The 17,605-nt window shown below is 36.2% G+C and overlaps 1 protein-coding gene across 50 annotated transcripts; it reads right to left on the bottom strand.

The window, feature by feature from the left end:
• Window positions 1–1,070: 1,070 nt before the first annotated feature.
• Window positions 1,071–14,885, bottom strand: LOC18443147 (uncharacterized). Of its 50 annotated transcripts, none has more exons than XR_016048964.1 (10): window positions 14,634–14,885; window positions 14,308–14,416; window positions 13,678–13,760; window positions 5,263–5,349; window positions 4,920–5,068; window positions 4,674–4,805; window positions 1,988–2,185; window positions 1,641–1,761; window positions 1,222–1,394; window positions 1,071–1,099 (listed from the first exon to the last, which is right to left on the bottom strand). XR_016048964.1 is itself a non-coding variant. In XM_088857627.1 (9 exons), exons 2-8 carry the CDS (start codon window positions 14,396–14,398, stop codon window positions 1,673–1,675), a joined length of 771 nt encoding a protein of 256 aa, XP_088713753.1. In that variant the 5' UTR covers window positions 14,399–14,416; window positions 14,708–14,885; the 3' UTR covers window positions 1,071–1,394; window positions 1,641–1,672. The 50 variants fall into 50 exon arrangements, 29 of the variants coding, with proteins under 29 accessions (XP_088713753.1, XP_088713761.1, XP_088713764.1 ...); XR_016048961.1 differs by having other exon boundaries at window positions 14,708–14,885; XR_016048959.1 differs by having other exon boundaries at window positions 2,046–2,185; window positions 14,708–14,885.
• Window positions 14,886–17,605: the final 2,720 nt, after the last annotated feature.

Below are 17,605 nucleotides of genomic sequence, written 5' to 3'. Positions count from 1 at the left end.
AAGCTAAGTCCCTTCAGAAGGCCTTGGCAGTAGGAAACATGAAAAAAATTTCTCTCACAAAGGAAAGTTCGTGAACCTTTTCACAAACATGGAGGTACAAGCAACCTTCGTCAAGTCTTTGATGGCGGGGACTTCCTTTCTCTCTACACCCCAAGGGGACCTGGTTTCTCTCATCCAACAAGTTGGAGAGGACTAGGGAAGGGAGGTTGCCGATGGGTTTGAGAAGTTTGCTATACAGTAGAAGCCTCTTTAAGGGGTTCGATGCATGCCAATATTTTCATCTAAACATTTCTACCATGGTCTTTTGACTATTTACTTTTGAAAGCTCTACGCCCTATTTGTTTCATCGACTCATGGGTATACAAAACCATCTTAATGCTTACCATAGGATCCAAACGATCCCTTAGCCATTGGATGTAAAATCAAATAAATGAATGTGTCACCATATTGGAGAAATTTCTACCCAACTTCTCAACCACCCATTTTCATTTTCAAATCTAACCGTCAATGATAATTATAATCTCTTGTTTCAAAAGTAAATAGTCTCATTCTATACATTTCTTTTTATAATAATATACATTTCCTTTTATAATAGTAGGAAGCTAATTCACATAAACCTGTAAAACGAGTCAACCCAACCCAACCCGACCCATTTACACCCCTAAGAAACCTGGGTGAACATTTCACATTGTTGATCGTACATGAGTGGATTGATCATATTCGGTGCTGCACTTGACCAAATATCACGCATATTGGGTTACAGTGTGCGTGAGGCTATGCTCCCATGGGAGCAAAATATAGAACTGGGAGCATGCTATGCTCCGGTGAGAGCATAATACAGAATTGGGATAATGGTGAAGTACTGTAAATTTGACACAACTAATCTACAAATCATTTGGGTGATTTGGGGACCTCTGGACTTTGGGCCCGACTGGATCCTGGTTTTCTTTTTACCCAGTTATATGAAAATCGGGTCTCCCTCAAGGGAAGTTTTGACACCTTTTCTTCGCTTTATCAGGTTTATAGAGCTCTCACAGAGAAGGTTTTCGGGGTCTTGATAAATACCTCAGTTTTGGATAAAACCCAAGTTTCTTTATATCTGGTGCCAAAAAATTGTTTCAGAATTTCCTATTAAGTCAAGTAAAACACTATAATCGCAAATGAGAGAGAGAGAGAACACAGGGAGAGAGAACCATCAATTATCATTGCAACACCACTCACAAAATAGCTTGTGGCTGTCTTCATTTCCTTTAATCGCGTCCCACACAGAGAGTTTCTTTCATGGCTAGACTCAGCCATTTTGCAGGGACAGTGAGAGAGAAGACGCAGGCAGCAGGCAGCAGGCAGCAGGCAGCAGGCAGCAGAGACAGATAGAGGGTGCTGCTCATTTTACCCTATGAAATACAGAAACCGTTTTGCAAAGAATTTCAACAATATAAGTTGCATACTAAAATCGTACCATCATATTACATGAATTCAATTTTGAAGAGTTACAAAAATGTTGTCCTTGAACTTTGAAATAGATAAAAAGGAAATCAACTTCAAGCACGTGATCAAGATGTAACAAAAAATTTAACTTTTTCTTTTTTGTCAAGATCTTTCGAGGCAGAGGCAATGCACAAAGTTTCAAAGGGAGCTACCATTGTCAAATGGGAAACATAGTCCAATGGTTTCAATATCCAGCAACAATTTTTGGAGAATTTGTCAATTTGTTGTCAAGAATAAACCACCAAACCCTGAAATCACTAAGTTGCTGATAACCTGGGACATTAAAAAAGCAGGTAAGAGAGAGAAAGAGAATGCAACGTTTGATTGCTCAGTAGATCAATCTCAACAAGTTCTTGTTACAACCAAAGTTGGGAAGTAAAATCAGCCAAAAACCATTTTCAGTGTAAAACCACAAATCGAGGATAAGGGAATATGTAGATAAATACATAACTTTTCAAAGCTAAAGGTCAAGAAAATAAGCCTAAGATATGATTTTTACCCAAGTTGTTAAGATTTCACATGCTCCCTGATAAATTGTTCGACCTGTGAAATCTCACCAGTCATGCCAGATGACTCCCCAACAGTGACCTTGTTAACACAATGAGAAAACATGAAAGACTGCCCTGAAACTCCGAGTGTAAACTCATTGCTAATATCAGCTTCAGAAACAGCATTTCTTGACGTACGAAGCTTGTCTCTGCAAAATACACAAACCACAAAACCACCAAGCATGGCTCAACACCAAAGAAGAAAACTGAAAAGCAAGTCCAATTTCCATAAACAATGAAAAGAGAACCTCATTTCAGGAGTTCTTTTCAATGGATGTACACCTAAACTCTCGAGGGATACTTGGTTCGAAATATCATGAAATCAGGGGTAAGATCTTGCTTCATATAGGCATAATTTGCATATTTTTGGATACTCATGCCCCCATCCTTAGGTTACAAAAGTACTTTTAGAAGCGGATCAGTGACCCCGATCGGGCACCTCAAAAACCGATCCGGATCGGCGAATCGGCGATCTGGATCGGGAATCGACTGAATCGGTGATATTAAAGCTTCAAAAAATTCCGAAAAAATTATTAAAATTCATTATAAATGTTGTTTTTTAAGAATCCAATAAGAAATGAGGGTACTACACTATTAACTTTCATTGTTTTCATCAATTTATGAATATTGAGATGTTCTTTCCCTGTATGAACTTATGCTGACCATTAAATTTACATCACACAAAATAAATCATAGAATTATCATGGATTAAGTATATAATCATATATGGACTACAATAAAGAGTTGACTAAATCGATGAAAAATTGGCCACTAAAATCTCGAATCGGCGGAAAACCCTAATTCGCTAAAAAAACCCAAATTATTACAACCTAACTAACTATAATATTATATACCAACAATATTTTATAATTATTTTATTATATAAATAATAACAAATCCAAAATATTTTATAATATCATATAATTTAAAATGTATTATTGACAACTGTAAGAAAAATAGTACACTACATGATTTATAATACAAAAATTAATAAATAAAATAAAAGATTTGGTTAACAATGTAGAAATTATTAGAATACGTACCAATTTTCTTTAATTTTTTAGGTTTCCAGAATAAATTAGTGGAAGAGATTGTTAGTAGAAAGAGAGAGATTTCAAATGGCCTCGTTGTATGAATCCTATCTTTAAATTAATATTACTAAATTTATGTTAAAGACCATCATGTTATAAAAATAAAAAATATAATGAGACCATTTATTCCTAGGTTGTATTAAGAAATACCTTTTATTTTTTTGACAAGAAATACTTATTGTGTTATCTTTTATTTTTTTTAACAAAAAAATATGATACTTGTTGATTATCTTCTTTTTTTTTTGACAAAAGAAGTAGATGTTGTACTACATTTTTTTTTGCTTGTTGTATTACTTTTTATTTTTTTTATCCTATGAGCTAGTACTAATTTTTTAATCCTAATTAACAAATTAATTAATTATTACTCATATAATGAAATAATACCATGATATATTAGCTTAATAGAGTTTTTACATTTTTTTGGTAAGTAAATTTAAATTTTTTTGGTGAAAGATAGGGGTGATGGGCACCTAATTATTATTTTTAATAATTTTTTTCTTTTTTTATCATCAAATTTCATTGCCACAATCAGACATATAACTTTCTTATTCATGACAGGCATACACCGTTGTGCGTACACCATCGCGTGTACACTATCTCACTGCAATTTATCCCAAGCTAATAATATTTGCCAATGTGTTTTCAACTCACAGATATATCCCACATCGAAGCGATGTGAGAAGAGTGAATATTATAAAAAAACCCAACGAGTTGGTTTGTTGTATGTTGTCTTGGCCATGTGAAGCATGCGTATTGTACATTGAGACTTTTTAAGCTGACAAAAATTTGTCAATCACGTAGGGGGAGCAAGGTGGCAAAAATTTGTCAATCACGTGGGGGAGTAAAGTGGAGAGCAAGGTGGCAAAAATTTGTAATCACGTGGGGGGAGTAAAGTGGAGTGCCAGTTGGCATAAATCACATTTCAAAAAAACCAGGGTGGGTTCATAAAAAGAAAACCGGATTGAAAAATAAAAAAGTAGGAACCGCCCGGTTTTACCGATACTGCATTTCGATCGATTATAACCAATACCCGATCCGGATCGCCCGATTCCAGATCGGATCGGCGATTTTTGAAACACTGCTTTTAGGTATAGGCATTGCATGGAGCAATGACAAACATGCCATGAAAAGTGAGAGATCATCGATCCTGGTATCCATTCAATTCTCTGCACACGTGCAGCCTTATTTTATAATGATCACTTCATCTATGAACTAAATACTGACAGCATAATCATATAACTATAAGAGTTTGGAAGATGGGGTAGAGGCATTATCTGCATATAGAATATGAAGTACAATCACAAAGTTCATTAAATCCTCTTCATGTAGACTCAAATGACAAATGGCGCTCCCTGTAAGTAAACAAAATAGAAAAAAAAAATCGAGTGGTTCCTAAACTTGTAGAAACATTGAAAGTAGTTGAGACGATCAATGGAATAATAGTCTGTATAACTTATCTACTGTATATTTGAAAAATTGCAAAGAGAATTTAGGCCGTAACTATTAAGAAATCACAAAATAAAAAAAAGACAACATGGAGCCATACATTTCCTTTTCAAGCTGTTTCCTTATGAAATCCTTGGAGTGTGCTGTCACTTTATCAGTCTTGTTGCAGAGAATTAGTACCGGGATTCTCTTGTTGACAACACTTGCCTTTGTCAGAATATCATAGAGGTACCTTTCAACAACCAAAGCAAAAAGAACAATCAAAAAGGAAAAAAAAATACAAGCAAAAACGGTTAAGAAATCAGGTCAATTACCCATACTAACAGCTTTAGACAAAGAAAATTACTCAGCAGCGGCTCGACAGTTTGGCAAGAAATCCAAAGCATCAACAACAAATACTAGTCCAGCTGCTTGGGACAAGAATTCATCAAGCTTGGGCCTAAGGCGAGAGTGCCCTGGGACATCAACTACATGCACAGGCTTTATTTTCCCCTTCTGTTTAAAGGACAAGAAGAGTTAGTCCTTGTCTCTGTCAATTTCACTATCAACTTCAGTTATGTATATGCATGTGTGCATGGACATAGTGGAGAGCAAACACTGGCTTTTGTGCATGGTTGGTTTTCTTCTTTTTTTTTCAAAGGTTGGGGGGGGGGAGCAGGGCAGAGAGAGCACTTCCATAGCAACCATACCTTTGAAGTCTCAGAGTGAAGCACAAAACTGCCCTCATTTGGGTCCATTGATGTAACAGTACCTTGGTGCGAGGAGCCATCCTGAAGCTAGTTCAAGGCAAAAAGATTACAATCATCACAAAACTCTACTGATCCTATTAAAGAAATGCAAACTAGAAAAAGACTGTGCTTATCAATTAAGAAGTGAGTTACTCTTATCCTAGCGGTAATACAAGGATGCCTTCAAATGCTTGCAAACATAAATTAGAAGGCAAATTTTACCATGCAAGAATACTTACTTTTCATTTTATACACATGCCCACTCACATGCATATGTGCATGCAAGATAAAAAGGTATACAAATGAAAGCCTAAATCTAAGAAGTGCCTGTAGTGAAAAGGACCCAGCCCCATGCCATACTAAGACTCTTGGGCAAAAACCTTATGCAAGTATTTGCCATAAAACGGTACCAAAATTGAAATTTTGTCACCAAATGCTCTTAAGCAGAGAGGTAAAAACAGAACTCAGGTTGAGACTCAGTTTGAGCCAAAACCATTTCGAATCCAAGCACGTCATTCTTTGCTGTGATTAACAACAAAATCCAAAAAATGCAAAATAATTTTCTTTTTTTCCAGTAAGTCTTTTTCAAGCTTTTTCTAAAGTTTAATAAAACATCCTAAAATGAAAAATGTAACGTGAGTTTGTTCTGTTACATTCTTTTGAACATAGAAATGCAAGAAATCTTAACTCATAGAAAATGTAATTTCTTATATTGAAATTCAAAAGAGTTGATAAATCTATAAATATACAATTATTGGTTTGAGCAACGATTAAGGCATAAAACGAGTGTATCTGAAAACCAATTTGGTTTTATGCCAGAAAGGCTATTTCCCTACTTAGGCAACTGATTGAGAAGTTTAGGGCAAATGGAAAAGACCTTCACATGGTCTTTATTGATCTAGGGCAAGCTTATGATAGAGTACCTTGAGATTTGATTTGGCGGGTGTTAGAAAAAAAAGGTGTCTCTAAACACTACATCGATATATATGATAGAACGCTAACTAGTGTACGAACAACTAGTGGAGAGACGAGTGAGTTTTCAATGACAATAGGTTTACATCGAAGGTCAGCATTGAGCCCGTACCTCTTTATCTTAGTTATGGACAACTTAACTAGGCACCTATAGGATGAGATACCGTGGTGCATTTTATTCGCAGATGACATAGTTTTGATTGATAAGACCCGAAACAGCATCAACACAAAGTTAAAACTTTGGAAGGATGCTCCAGAATCCAAAGGTTTAGAGTATATGGAGTGCAGGTTTTAAAAAAGACTACATTTTCAATATCTTGAGCTAATAATCCAGGAAAATGGAAAGATCGAAGAAGATGTCGCACACAGAATTAAAGTTGGGTGGGCAAAGTGGAGATGTGCAACTGGAATTTTATGTGATCGCCGCATACCAATGAGGCTGAAGGGCAAGTTCTATAAGACAGAGGTGAGACTAGTTTTGCTTTATGGGGCGGACAACAGCCAATATACCCATAAAATGAGTGTAGCGAAGATGAGGATGTTGAGATGGATGAGTGGCAAGACAAGAAGGGATAGAATTCAAAATGAATCTATTCAAGAGAATTTAGGCGTGGCACCAATAGACGATAAAATGAGAGAGAGTAAACTTAGGTGGGTTGGCCATGTGTGGCGACGACCAAGTACTGCACTATTAGAAGGTGCAAGTTGGAAGGACTGAAAAGGATAAGGGGTAGATCCAAAGGATATGGTTGGAAGTAGTCTAAAAAGATAGGGGGACTTACGGACCACAGAGGACATGGCCTTTAATAGAGCAAAATAGAGAACCAGGATTCATGTAGCGGACCCCAATTAATTGGGAAAAGGCTAAAATGATGATGATTCAATTATTGGTTTATATTGTACTGTATCAGACAAATCCAACATATTATACAACTTTTTCAATTGAAACATATAAATCTCCAATGTATTAAGGATCTCACTATCTGGATATAATGTCTCCAAAATGGAACTAATTGAAAACAAAAGATTAAAAGAAGATAAAGTTTGATTATCACAAAGTCATGTTAATCTTCTGCACTATTAAATATATAGTCTCATTACTTATTAGTAGAACTAAACTGAAGGTATCATTACCCTACAAAGAAAATATTCAGATTCACATAGCGCATTACATAGATGCGTACATACATCAAATACATGCATATGCATAAATGTAGTGAAAGAAAAGACATAGATATTACTCTAAAACTATAATTTTACCCCTAAAGTTCTTCTCAAAAATAAAAGAAGATAAAGTTCAAAATAAAAACAGACAGGAAGAGCCTGAATAGGAAGAGAAACAAGAAAGATAAACAGATAAAACTCATTTGAGTCAGAAAAGTTGTGGGAAACTTACTGGGGGTTTAGCGACTTGAAACAGTCAAGTCCCTTGAATTCTCATAAAACTTGAGCAAAACCAGATGAAATGTGTAACCAAAATTGGTTTTTGGCTTATTCTAAGAACCCTTCTTACAAAAGTTAGTTTATCTACCTAATGAAACAAATAACCAAAATAGTTAACTATCCTTATCGAAAGAACAAGTCTCGAATGCGTATGACTCAAAAGCACAGTGTTGCATTTCTCGACATATACAATTATCTCTTCGAAACAAAAAATTTCTCACTAATTCATCAAAGAAGGGGGGGGGGAGAAGAAGAAGAAGAAGACAAAAGTTACTAAACTGAAAATCAAGATTCCACTTAAACTCACAAGATGGAATTTTGATCACTAGTCTCAGGGAACACAATCACATCTTCAAAGAAAACAAGCAAAGAAATCTGTGTTTTTGGAACAATAGATAGGATTATCAAAACTGCTTCTCCAATTGCAAGGTTCCTACATCTAAGCCATAGCTACCGAAAACTCTCCACCGACCTCGTGATTCTGTTTTCGAAACCTGATTCCGCGTTTCTGTTAAGGAATCTCCACAGAAACCTTTTTCAAAACCAAGGAAACTCGATTCCTTAATTTTGGAATCTCGATTCAACACATCTTTAGAAACCATTTTTCAGAACTAAGGAAACTCGATTCCTTAATTTGGAATCTCGATTCAACACATCTTTAGAAACCATTTATCGGAACCAAGGAAACTCGATTCCTTAATTTCGGAATCTCTATCCAACACATCTTTAGAAACTTGAACCCATTAACCGTAGGTAGACGTTCCCAAATATATCGAATCTAGATTCCAGTGATTAAATCTTGATTAATAAATAAATCTAGATTCCAGCGATTAAATCTTGATTAATAAATAAATTCAGAGTATAAAAAAAAAACAATACAAAGTATATAATGTCCAATGTTTGTGATGGTTGTGCACTTCTTAAAAGAAATTGAAGTAGAAATCTTCCTTCGAATGCTTCTAGTGGTTGTAGTGTTTCATTATTTTACTTGTGCCACCCTAGATAGCCTTTACTTTAAATTTAAAATATAACTAGTAAATACAACACATACAATTTAAAGTAAAACCATGGCGTAGATTTAATACTATTTTGTCTTTATAATAGTGAAGTCAAAATAACAATTTAGATATACTTATCTTTTGTATATAATGACCGTAAGGTCAATAGTCAACACAATCACTTTAAAATTTGGAAAACCTTATAATAAGAGACATCCAATATAGGTTCTAAGGTTGATAAAGCTCAAGATGTGCTTGGGGCTTCCTTCTCCATAAAAATGAAATCTTGATTCCTGGAAGGGGTCGTCAAACGCGTCCCATAGTCCATATTATTGTAAATCTCGATCTCAAACTGGCATGTCTGATCCATATACTTCAGAAACTTGATTCCAAATATGTTCGAATCACGATTCGAAACACCAACATATCTTTGTTCCACATATGTCAGAAACTCGATTCCATAGATGTCAGAAACTCAATTCCATAGATGTCAAAAACTCGATTCCACCTATTAATGAATCTTGACTCATGGAGTGTCGATTCCAAGGGGATGGGAATCTCGATTCCAAGGATGAAAGAATCTTGATTACTCATGTGGATGAAACTTAGATCTATTTTGGTCGAAACAAGATTCTTAAAAACTAAGAATCTCATTCCCAACGATTCCTATTGTACGGACAACGATTCTTAAGACAAGAATCTTCTAGCAGGTGATTCCGCGATTCCGGTTCCTAAACGATTCAAATTCCCATGCGTTTCCAACAACTATGATCTAAGGTTTGGCTAAACAAACCCCACTGGATGGAAAGGCAATCAAAGATGAAAATCCAAGTGAGTTAGGGTCACATGTTGACAACCTTTGTTCCAAGAATAGCACTTTGTAGTGCCGCCAAGTTCTTGAGTGCAAACCGAGGTTTAAAAGGTAAACAACAGACAATATGATTTTAACATTTCAGCCAACAGAAAACATGACAGCAAATAAGTATGACCTCCATAATCCACTGAATCAACGGAATGAACTAGAAGGTGTGCTGCTTGGCATTTATCTGTATCTGCCCCTATTTGTGATGCATCACTACCCCGACGTATGGGTATGGCTTTGCTACTGTAGACTATCTATGTTGTTGGGAGAGGCAATGCAATATCCCATTCACCACATGCCCAACAAATTGCTGTATTTGCCAAGTCAGCCCTGCCAACAAATTGCTGTATTTGCCAAGTCATCCCTGCCACCCTTGAATAAAATCTTAATTGTTAGTGTACTCAATTTTTAAGTGCTAAGTTTTTCTACCTGCATCAAGCAATGGCCAGCTCTAGACCTCCCGTAATTTCACCATCATTACTCCGGAACCCCACAGCACATCCCTGCCAACACGCACCTCCTCAAACCAATTGAAGCCACATAGAACCCAAGAATCCAACCACATGGAGTATCCCATTGTTCTTTGAGAGAACTTTAAAGGCCAAGGATAAACTCGATTCCTCCACAAAGAAACCTCCACCCAGTATCAGTATGACACTAACCTCAAACAAATATCACAATTAACTCTCATTCCACAAAATTACTTAACATTTTCATTTGGCCATAACAGAATCAACACCCAGCAATAACTGCCTTCCTTTATCATGTCTTAAGCAGTAAACTCAGCAACCCTGTAGGATTTACCACCTTGATCCTCACCAACCCTGTAGGTATCCCATTTACAAACCTCATTTGTACAAACTCCAGTTTCGAGTTGCAAGTCAAAGATTAACTACTGCACATCCTTTTTTGGCCAGGCTTTTTTTTTTTTGGCTAGGCAAACTACTGAACATGTGTACACATTCAACTAAAGGTGTGATAAAGAATGCTAGGACACCCACTAGTAGATCTTTTTGATTGGTACAATACCCATTAGTAGATCATATTCACAATACGCATTAGTATCATTGGATAGGTATTATGATCTACGATACCCATTTGCAGATCATAATGTCATATGCAAACGGGCCCAAGTAATTATCAATTAATGGCACAAGAATAATATGCTAATCGAACAATTGTGTGTACAAATATTATTTAGTAGCATTGTGCAAACCTATATTTACAGTCCCTGTCACTCTATAGCGTCATAATGAGCTACAAAGAGATGGCCAGAGGCTAGGTGAGATTTGGATGCGGAGAGGCAGAAAAGATTTCTTTGTTTTTTATGATGCACATAAATGATACAAAAGACAACATCTTCACAAAAAAAAAAAAACTCTCAAGAACTATTATTTTCTCATGTTAACAAAATTTAAAATGGGAATAGCTAAGGTATTATTTGATGATATAATACGGAAACCTGTGACTTGAAACTTTCCTTCAAAGACACCCAAGTTGACCTTTCCAGTCACAATCCTATTCCTCCAACATTCATATACTTACCTATGCACTCTATTGGCTTCTTTTCCTTCTGAATATCTCAATCATTTGACTCAGAGCAATCAAATCAACACTCAGATATGAAGCCCCCAAATGCATCAGGACCCTCCTCCATTCACCTTCAACTAAATCAAGGCACAACAAGCTTACTCAACCATGTAAATCAATCATGCTCCAACATCTCAATGCAAGGTATTGCAATAAAAATAAATTTAATGTCAGGGCATGCAACATCAACTCCTCAATCACCAGAAGAATATAGAACTTCTGCGTTATCCTACTAAATTTCCAAGTGAACTGATGCAGCAAGAATCATAAATCATAAATTTCCCATAAGGCAATATAGCAACAATAAAAAAGCACTCAAATGTCTCAAGAAACTTCTAGTCCCAACAATAAATTAATCCCCCTAACAAAAAACGCCGAACAGTTATCTCTTAGCAAAAAGTTAAAAGGTCAAAGTTGTGTGGCTTCATTGGGGATCAGCACTTCGATGTTAATAAAGGGAGGAGGGTAAAACAAGTGAATTTGAGCCTGAAACCAGGGTGATGCAAGTTGAATAGCCTGTTTTGATAGCTGAGTTGGGAGAAACAGTAAATGGTTCAGCTCAATTATCAAATCAGATAGTGGTTAGAAGTAACATTTGAATTGGGTATGAAACACTTTCTGTGGAGCCTGTGCCCTTTGGATGAACTGCGGTATTTGAATTATGTCTTGGTCATGGATCTAAGAATGCGTTTACCTTCTATTTAATCATTGTAAAGATGAACAATGGAGAAACTTCTTCCTTTGATTTGGAGCATTTGAAGGAAGCTGCTCCGTTTCATATCAAAGCGGTCTGATTGGACAATATGGCACAAGAATAATGGGTTGAGCCTTTAGTTACTTGTTGCTTTCAACACGCAATGATAATGAGAAAATTTTGGAACAGAAGAACCTGATAAATATTGGCAAAGGGTTTGTGAGGGAAAAACTGTCTAACATTCAAAGGCCATGGCATCTTAATTATAAATCAGGCAGATTAAGGGATTTCAAAATTATAATACTTTCAGAAATTAGTGCTAGATTGAATTGGGATTTTAATTTGATTCATGAGTGAGAGGAGACAAGGTTAGGAATAAAACTTTGGCCAAATTTGGCTCAGAATACCTCACCAGAACCCAGCTCACATACAGCCCGAAATGCTCATAATGGCAATCCAAGAAAAAAGTATAGAGCTTCAATCCAAGTTATTACAATGTAACCATTCCAGATACCTTCGAAATCAAACACTCAGAGCCATACCTCATGCTACTACAATACCAACTGACTTACTCTTCTAATACCCTACATGTAGGACTTTGTAGCCCTTAGATCTAGACCAACCCTCCATTGTCACAAAACTACAAAAGCCAAGTACACAGACTCTTCCTTAGTATTGTAGCGAGCCAGCTAACGTCAGGCTCAACAGTGCATGGAGGGTGGGGTCAGGGAACTTACTAGTAAAGCCCAAACACGCTCCCTACTCTCAATCATTCAAGCATAAGACTTCACCACAATCAGAACCCATTGCAAGATTCAGCATCCCAAACCACTGACCAATGTTATCAAATTTGCTTCACTTCAACCTCTTATGCCGAAGCCTTTGGATTTTAGGCATAAACCAAAGAGAAGCGAATCCTGGTGCTGCCGCTTCAATTAGATTTGGGCCGCTTCGGGCTGCTTTGATCAGATTCGGGTTTGCTTCGGGTCTACTTCGGCCAGCAAAGAAATAGCTACATAAAAAAAATAAAAATTATTTTTTTATTTTTAATTTTCCATTATTTGTATATATTTTATAGATAAGTATATAATGTATTTATACTAAATCCATTATTTGTATATATTTTATATATAAATATATAATTTATTTATTAAATTAAAAAAAAAAATCTGAAGTCTTCCCCCGAGGCACCAAATTGCTTCATTTTTCTCACCAAACCGAAGAAGACTCCGAAGCGAATCTGACAATATTGCCACTAACAAGTCCAGCACCATACTGTTGAAGGCATGTCAGGGAGAGCCACATCTATAACATAGCATCCCCACACTTAACTACATTTAAACTTCCACCTGTAGCCCATCTAAGGTCGAGGCCCTGTAAGCAGGCTCCATCATAATTAGCCATAAAAGTAAAATTGATCTTAACAAAGTAAGCATCTCAGATATTTAAATTTATGGAAGAGTAAGTATCAACAAAATTTTGATCATATTTCTCATTAAAAGATACGTGCAGTGCAGGAATAATAAAAACTGACTAATACAAGAGAAAAGGTGATGAAGGGCAATTTTCAAACAAGGATGAAACCATGACAACTGAAATTACCTCACATCTAACACCAGCCAAAACATCACCCCCAATTCAAAGTAAGAAAAAAAAAAATGAAAACTTCAGTATTTAATCATAGAATTTATCTCCAAGAACTACATGAGTTACAAAATAAAACCACCAACTAAATCTTTCACTTAAAGTACATCAAAACTCATTTCATCTCTTACAAATATTACAAAAAACTTCCAATCCACCCATAAGCAGCTTACCTGGTAAAAGAGAACAGTTTTGCCACTACCACTTAAACCAGCCAGCACAATGGTGTTAGATTTTGTGCGCCTAAACAACCGAACTGCACAAAAATACAAATCCATATTATTTGAACCAGAATTTAGAGAAACAATTTCAAATCCCATAAGAAACTATCAAAGGAAGCTTCAGACCTCTTGACAGGTCCAAAACTTTTTATGCTAAAGTCCAACCCATAAAAAAAAAGGAACAATAAAATTGAGATTATCTTATGGCACCAAACAAATAAAAATTTACATAACAAGGAGAAACAATAGACTAATCCAAGACAAATTTAACACACTAAATCTACAAAAATTTACATAAGAATAAGAAAACAAAAAACCCATACAAGAGAAATATATGGCACCAAATCAATATGAACTTATACAACAAGAAAACAAAAGACACGTACAATAATTTTTTCTTTCTGGGCATATAATATATAAATATTTATGGCACTAAACTTATAAAAAAGCTTGCATAACAGGAAGAAAACAAAAGACCCATAAAAGATAAATATATGGCGCTAATAAACACAAAACTTCCACAACAAGGAGAAAACAAAATACCTATACAATAGAAATTGCACTAAATGAACAAAAACTTACATAACAAGAAGAGGACAGAAGTGAAGAACAAAACAGCGAGTGCTACATAAACTTCTTGAGTTATGAACACCTGATTAAGCCATTGCTCCATTATAAAACTTTATCAGCCCTGCAAAGTTTCAAGGAGAAATTATACATAGATATGCATAATAATTATCAATAATTGCCAGAAAAAGAAATCATTGCACATTCGTTTACATATGATATAAATAAAAGACATTTTACAATCACTTCGCACAAAACTAGATATCATTTTAAAACTGAATTTAACTCAAAACTCTTGAATATTCAGGAATAGATTGAAATGGAAAAAACTATAAATATACACTGATCAAATGGTTAGGAATTAGGAGTCAACAGAAAATGAATACTAGAATGAAGCACGAACGAGAACCCTAACTTTTGATGACAATGAAAATAGGATAGCCCTAAATCTCAAATTTCAACCGGTTGCTCACTGAATGGATCTGGGCATGTCTATATATATATACTATACGGTAGAGAGAGAGGGGGAAAGCACCCTTCAAGAAGAGAGAGAAATAGACACCAGGTTGATGGTTGTCGAGCGTGAACTGCGAAGCCACTCATTTGCGCCTTACTGCGAAAGGCGCTTACATGCGCTCCCGCGGGATCACACTGGATACATAGTTTTCTGTGGGATTATACAGTATACCTACTTTGTCCGGCCCAATAAGGGTGGCATCGGGTCGAGTCGGTCTGGCTGGACCCTGACTCAATCAGACCCAACCCAAACAAATAAAATATCTATATATTTAATTATATTCAAATATATTTCTTATATTGGGATCCAAAAAATATTCTCGGACCCGGACTCGACTAGATCTGATCGAACCCAAACCCGCCTCGCCCTATCCAACTTTTTGACCTATACCCAGACCCGGATTGAGTCTACCCCTCCTGTCCTCGGTCCTCTTCCATTACCACCCTAGGTGCCCATATACATTGTTTCACTTGGCATATACTATGCTCCCGTGGGATCATATACTGGACATGCACTCCCTCGGCCAAATCCGAGGGAAGATCTTTGAAAAAATTACAAAAACCACCCAAGTTTATTATATGTGCAACTTAACTCTCAACTAACCTTTCTTCTCACTTTTTTTTCCGCAACAAAAACCCTTTCGAGGTAAAATGTTGTTATTTAAATAAAATAAAAAAACGGTCCATTGACGGTCCCAAACAGCGTATTGCCGAAGCGACCAATTCAATCGCCGAAGCGACCAATTCAATCACCGAAGCAATGTGGCTCCAAAAGGTATATTGCTCAAGTGCGTCTTTGTACTGCCGGAGCGCTTGTCTCCATTACCGGATCAACTTATTCAACCACCAGAGCGCTTTAGCTCCAAAAAGTGTACTGCCGAAGCGAGTCCTTGCATTGCTAGAGCGCGTGTCCTTATTGCCAGAGCGACCTATCCAACTGCCGGAGTGCTTTGGCTCTAGAAGATGTACACTGCAGCAAGTCCTTGCATTATCAGAGCGCGTGTCCTCATTGTCGAAGCGTTTAAATGGACTGTCGGAGTGCATGGGGAGAGAGCCGTGCATAAAAGCCACAACGAGAGAGGGGGGTAGTTTAGTCTCTTTTTTTTGTTTTTTGGATTAAGAGGTTTTTTGCGAGAAAAGGTAGTTGTAGGGAAAAAAAGTGAGGGGAAAAATTAGTTGGGGATAAGTTGTATAGATAGTATACTTGGAGGAGGTTTTGTAATTTTTCCAAGATTGTTTTGGTTTGTCATTTGAAGAAATCATATATGATTATTATCAAAATAAAATATCTTAAAGATTTATTTGAATTTTTGGTAGTTAGATCTAGCCCTTCAAAAATTAAATGGTCTTCATTCAATATTAAGACATTCTTTTTCTCTAACGGATAAAGACTTCAATTGGAATTTTTTTTAATGAGGTTAGTGTATATGTTGAATAGGTTACATCCTCAAACTTCAAAATCCTCAAATTACTTTTATAATAGATTTTGGCTAAAGGAGTAAATGGATAGTATACTCTCATGGGAATATAAAATCTTATGGCATTACTAACCGCAAAGAGTTGGGATGTGTTTTGACCCTAAACAACCAGCTCCAAGGTACTAATTTTGGCCCGAGGACCAAGTTTGGGCCACTAAAGTTGGCCCTAGGGTGGGCTATGGGCTTGAAATCCAAACCCAGTGTTTGGGCAGAGTTAAGCCCAAGCCAAGGGGTCATGCCCCAGGCTGACCCTTGTTTTCTAATTTTATTTTTTTATATTATATAGATATTTAAATTTGAGAGTAAATGTACCTCATCGAGGAGCACATGTAAAACAATACACAAGAAATTTCATAAAAATATTAATAATAATAAATAAAAGTCCAACCAAGTTGGACAATGAAAACCACAGGGACATGCAATTTCCACCATCCAAATAAGTTGGGCAGGAGACGTTTTATGCGGGCATGTGGGCTTGCCTGCGTAAAAACCATGTCCAATAAAAGGAAATTTTGTTGAAAAACTTACAAGAGAAATTATTTAGCATTTTACTTATGTAGTTCAATTTTACCTCAAAACACCCGTCAAAAGCCACATCATCATGAGTTGGAATAGTTGCAGATGTTGTAAAATATTAAATAATACATCTCTCCCCCAATAAAATGATTAAAAAAGTTTTAGAAGTATTTTTGTTATTTTATTATTTTAGGTTCTTAAATTTTTCAAAAGTGCATGGCAGTAACTTAGGAGCCCAAACTTTTAGCTCATTTCAATGTGTAAGAAAGGAAACAAAATTGAAATACTAACTCATTCTCACGACCCTCCACTAAAACTCACAATTGAGATAACATATTAGTAGTGGTGAACAATAACTACATTACTGATTTCATGTGATCTTAAAACCTATAAATATCTAATCCAAATCAATGATCTAGATGGCACCAATTAGGACTATTTACACTCGAACATTTTGGCAGTGACCACGATCCCCGCCTCATTTTCAGGTGTAAGCTTGTCGAAAAGGGGTTCTATAGAGAATGAGTTCCGTTAAATTATGATTCAGGAGAGAGATTGGCCATAAGACCACCCTTGCACAAATTGTCGGCAATGCCGAGTTCTGCAACAACTAAACTCAAATCTCGCACATAAGTTTTGAAATGGGGTTTTGAGAAATAGGGGAAGGGGGCAGGGGGGAGGAGAGAGGGATAGAGAATATGTACTTTAAATTTAGAAATAGATGAAAGAAATGAAATGGGTCCATACCTTGAGTCAAGCCCCAAGGCCCGACACTCGCAGCCGGTGTCAGTTGATAAGCAGTA

The sequence above is a fragment of the Amborella trichopoda genome, chromosome 2 (assembly GCF_054954075.1).
Source record: "Amborella trichopoda isolate Santa Cruz 75 chromosome 2, AtrichopodaSantaCruz75HAP2 v2.0, whole genome shotgun sequence".
NCBI lineage: Eukaryota > Viridiplantae > Streptophyta > Magnoliopsida > Amborellales > Amborellaceae > Amborella > Amborella trichopoda.
This window is presented reverse-complemented; position numbering and strand designations above follow the sequence as displayed.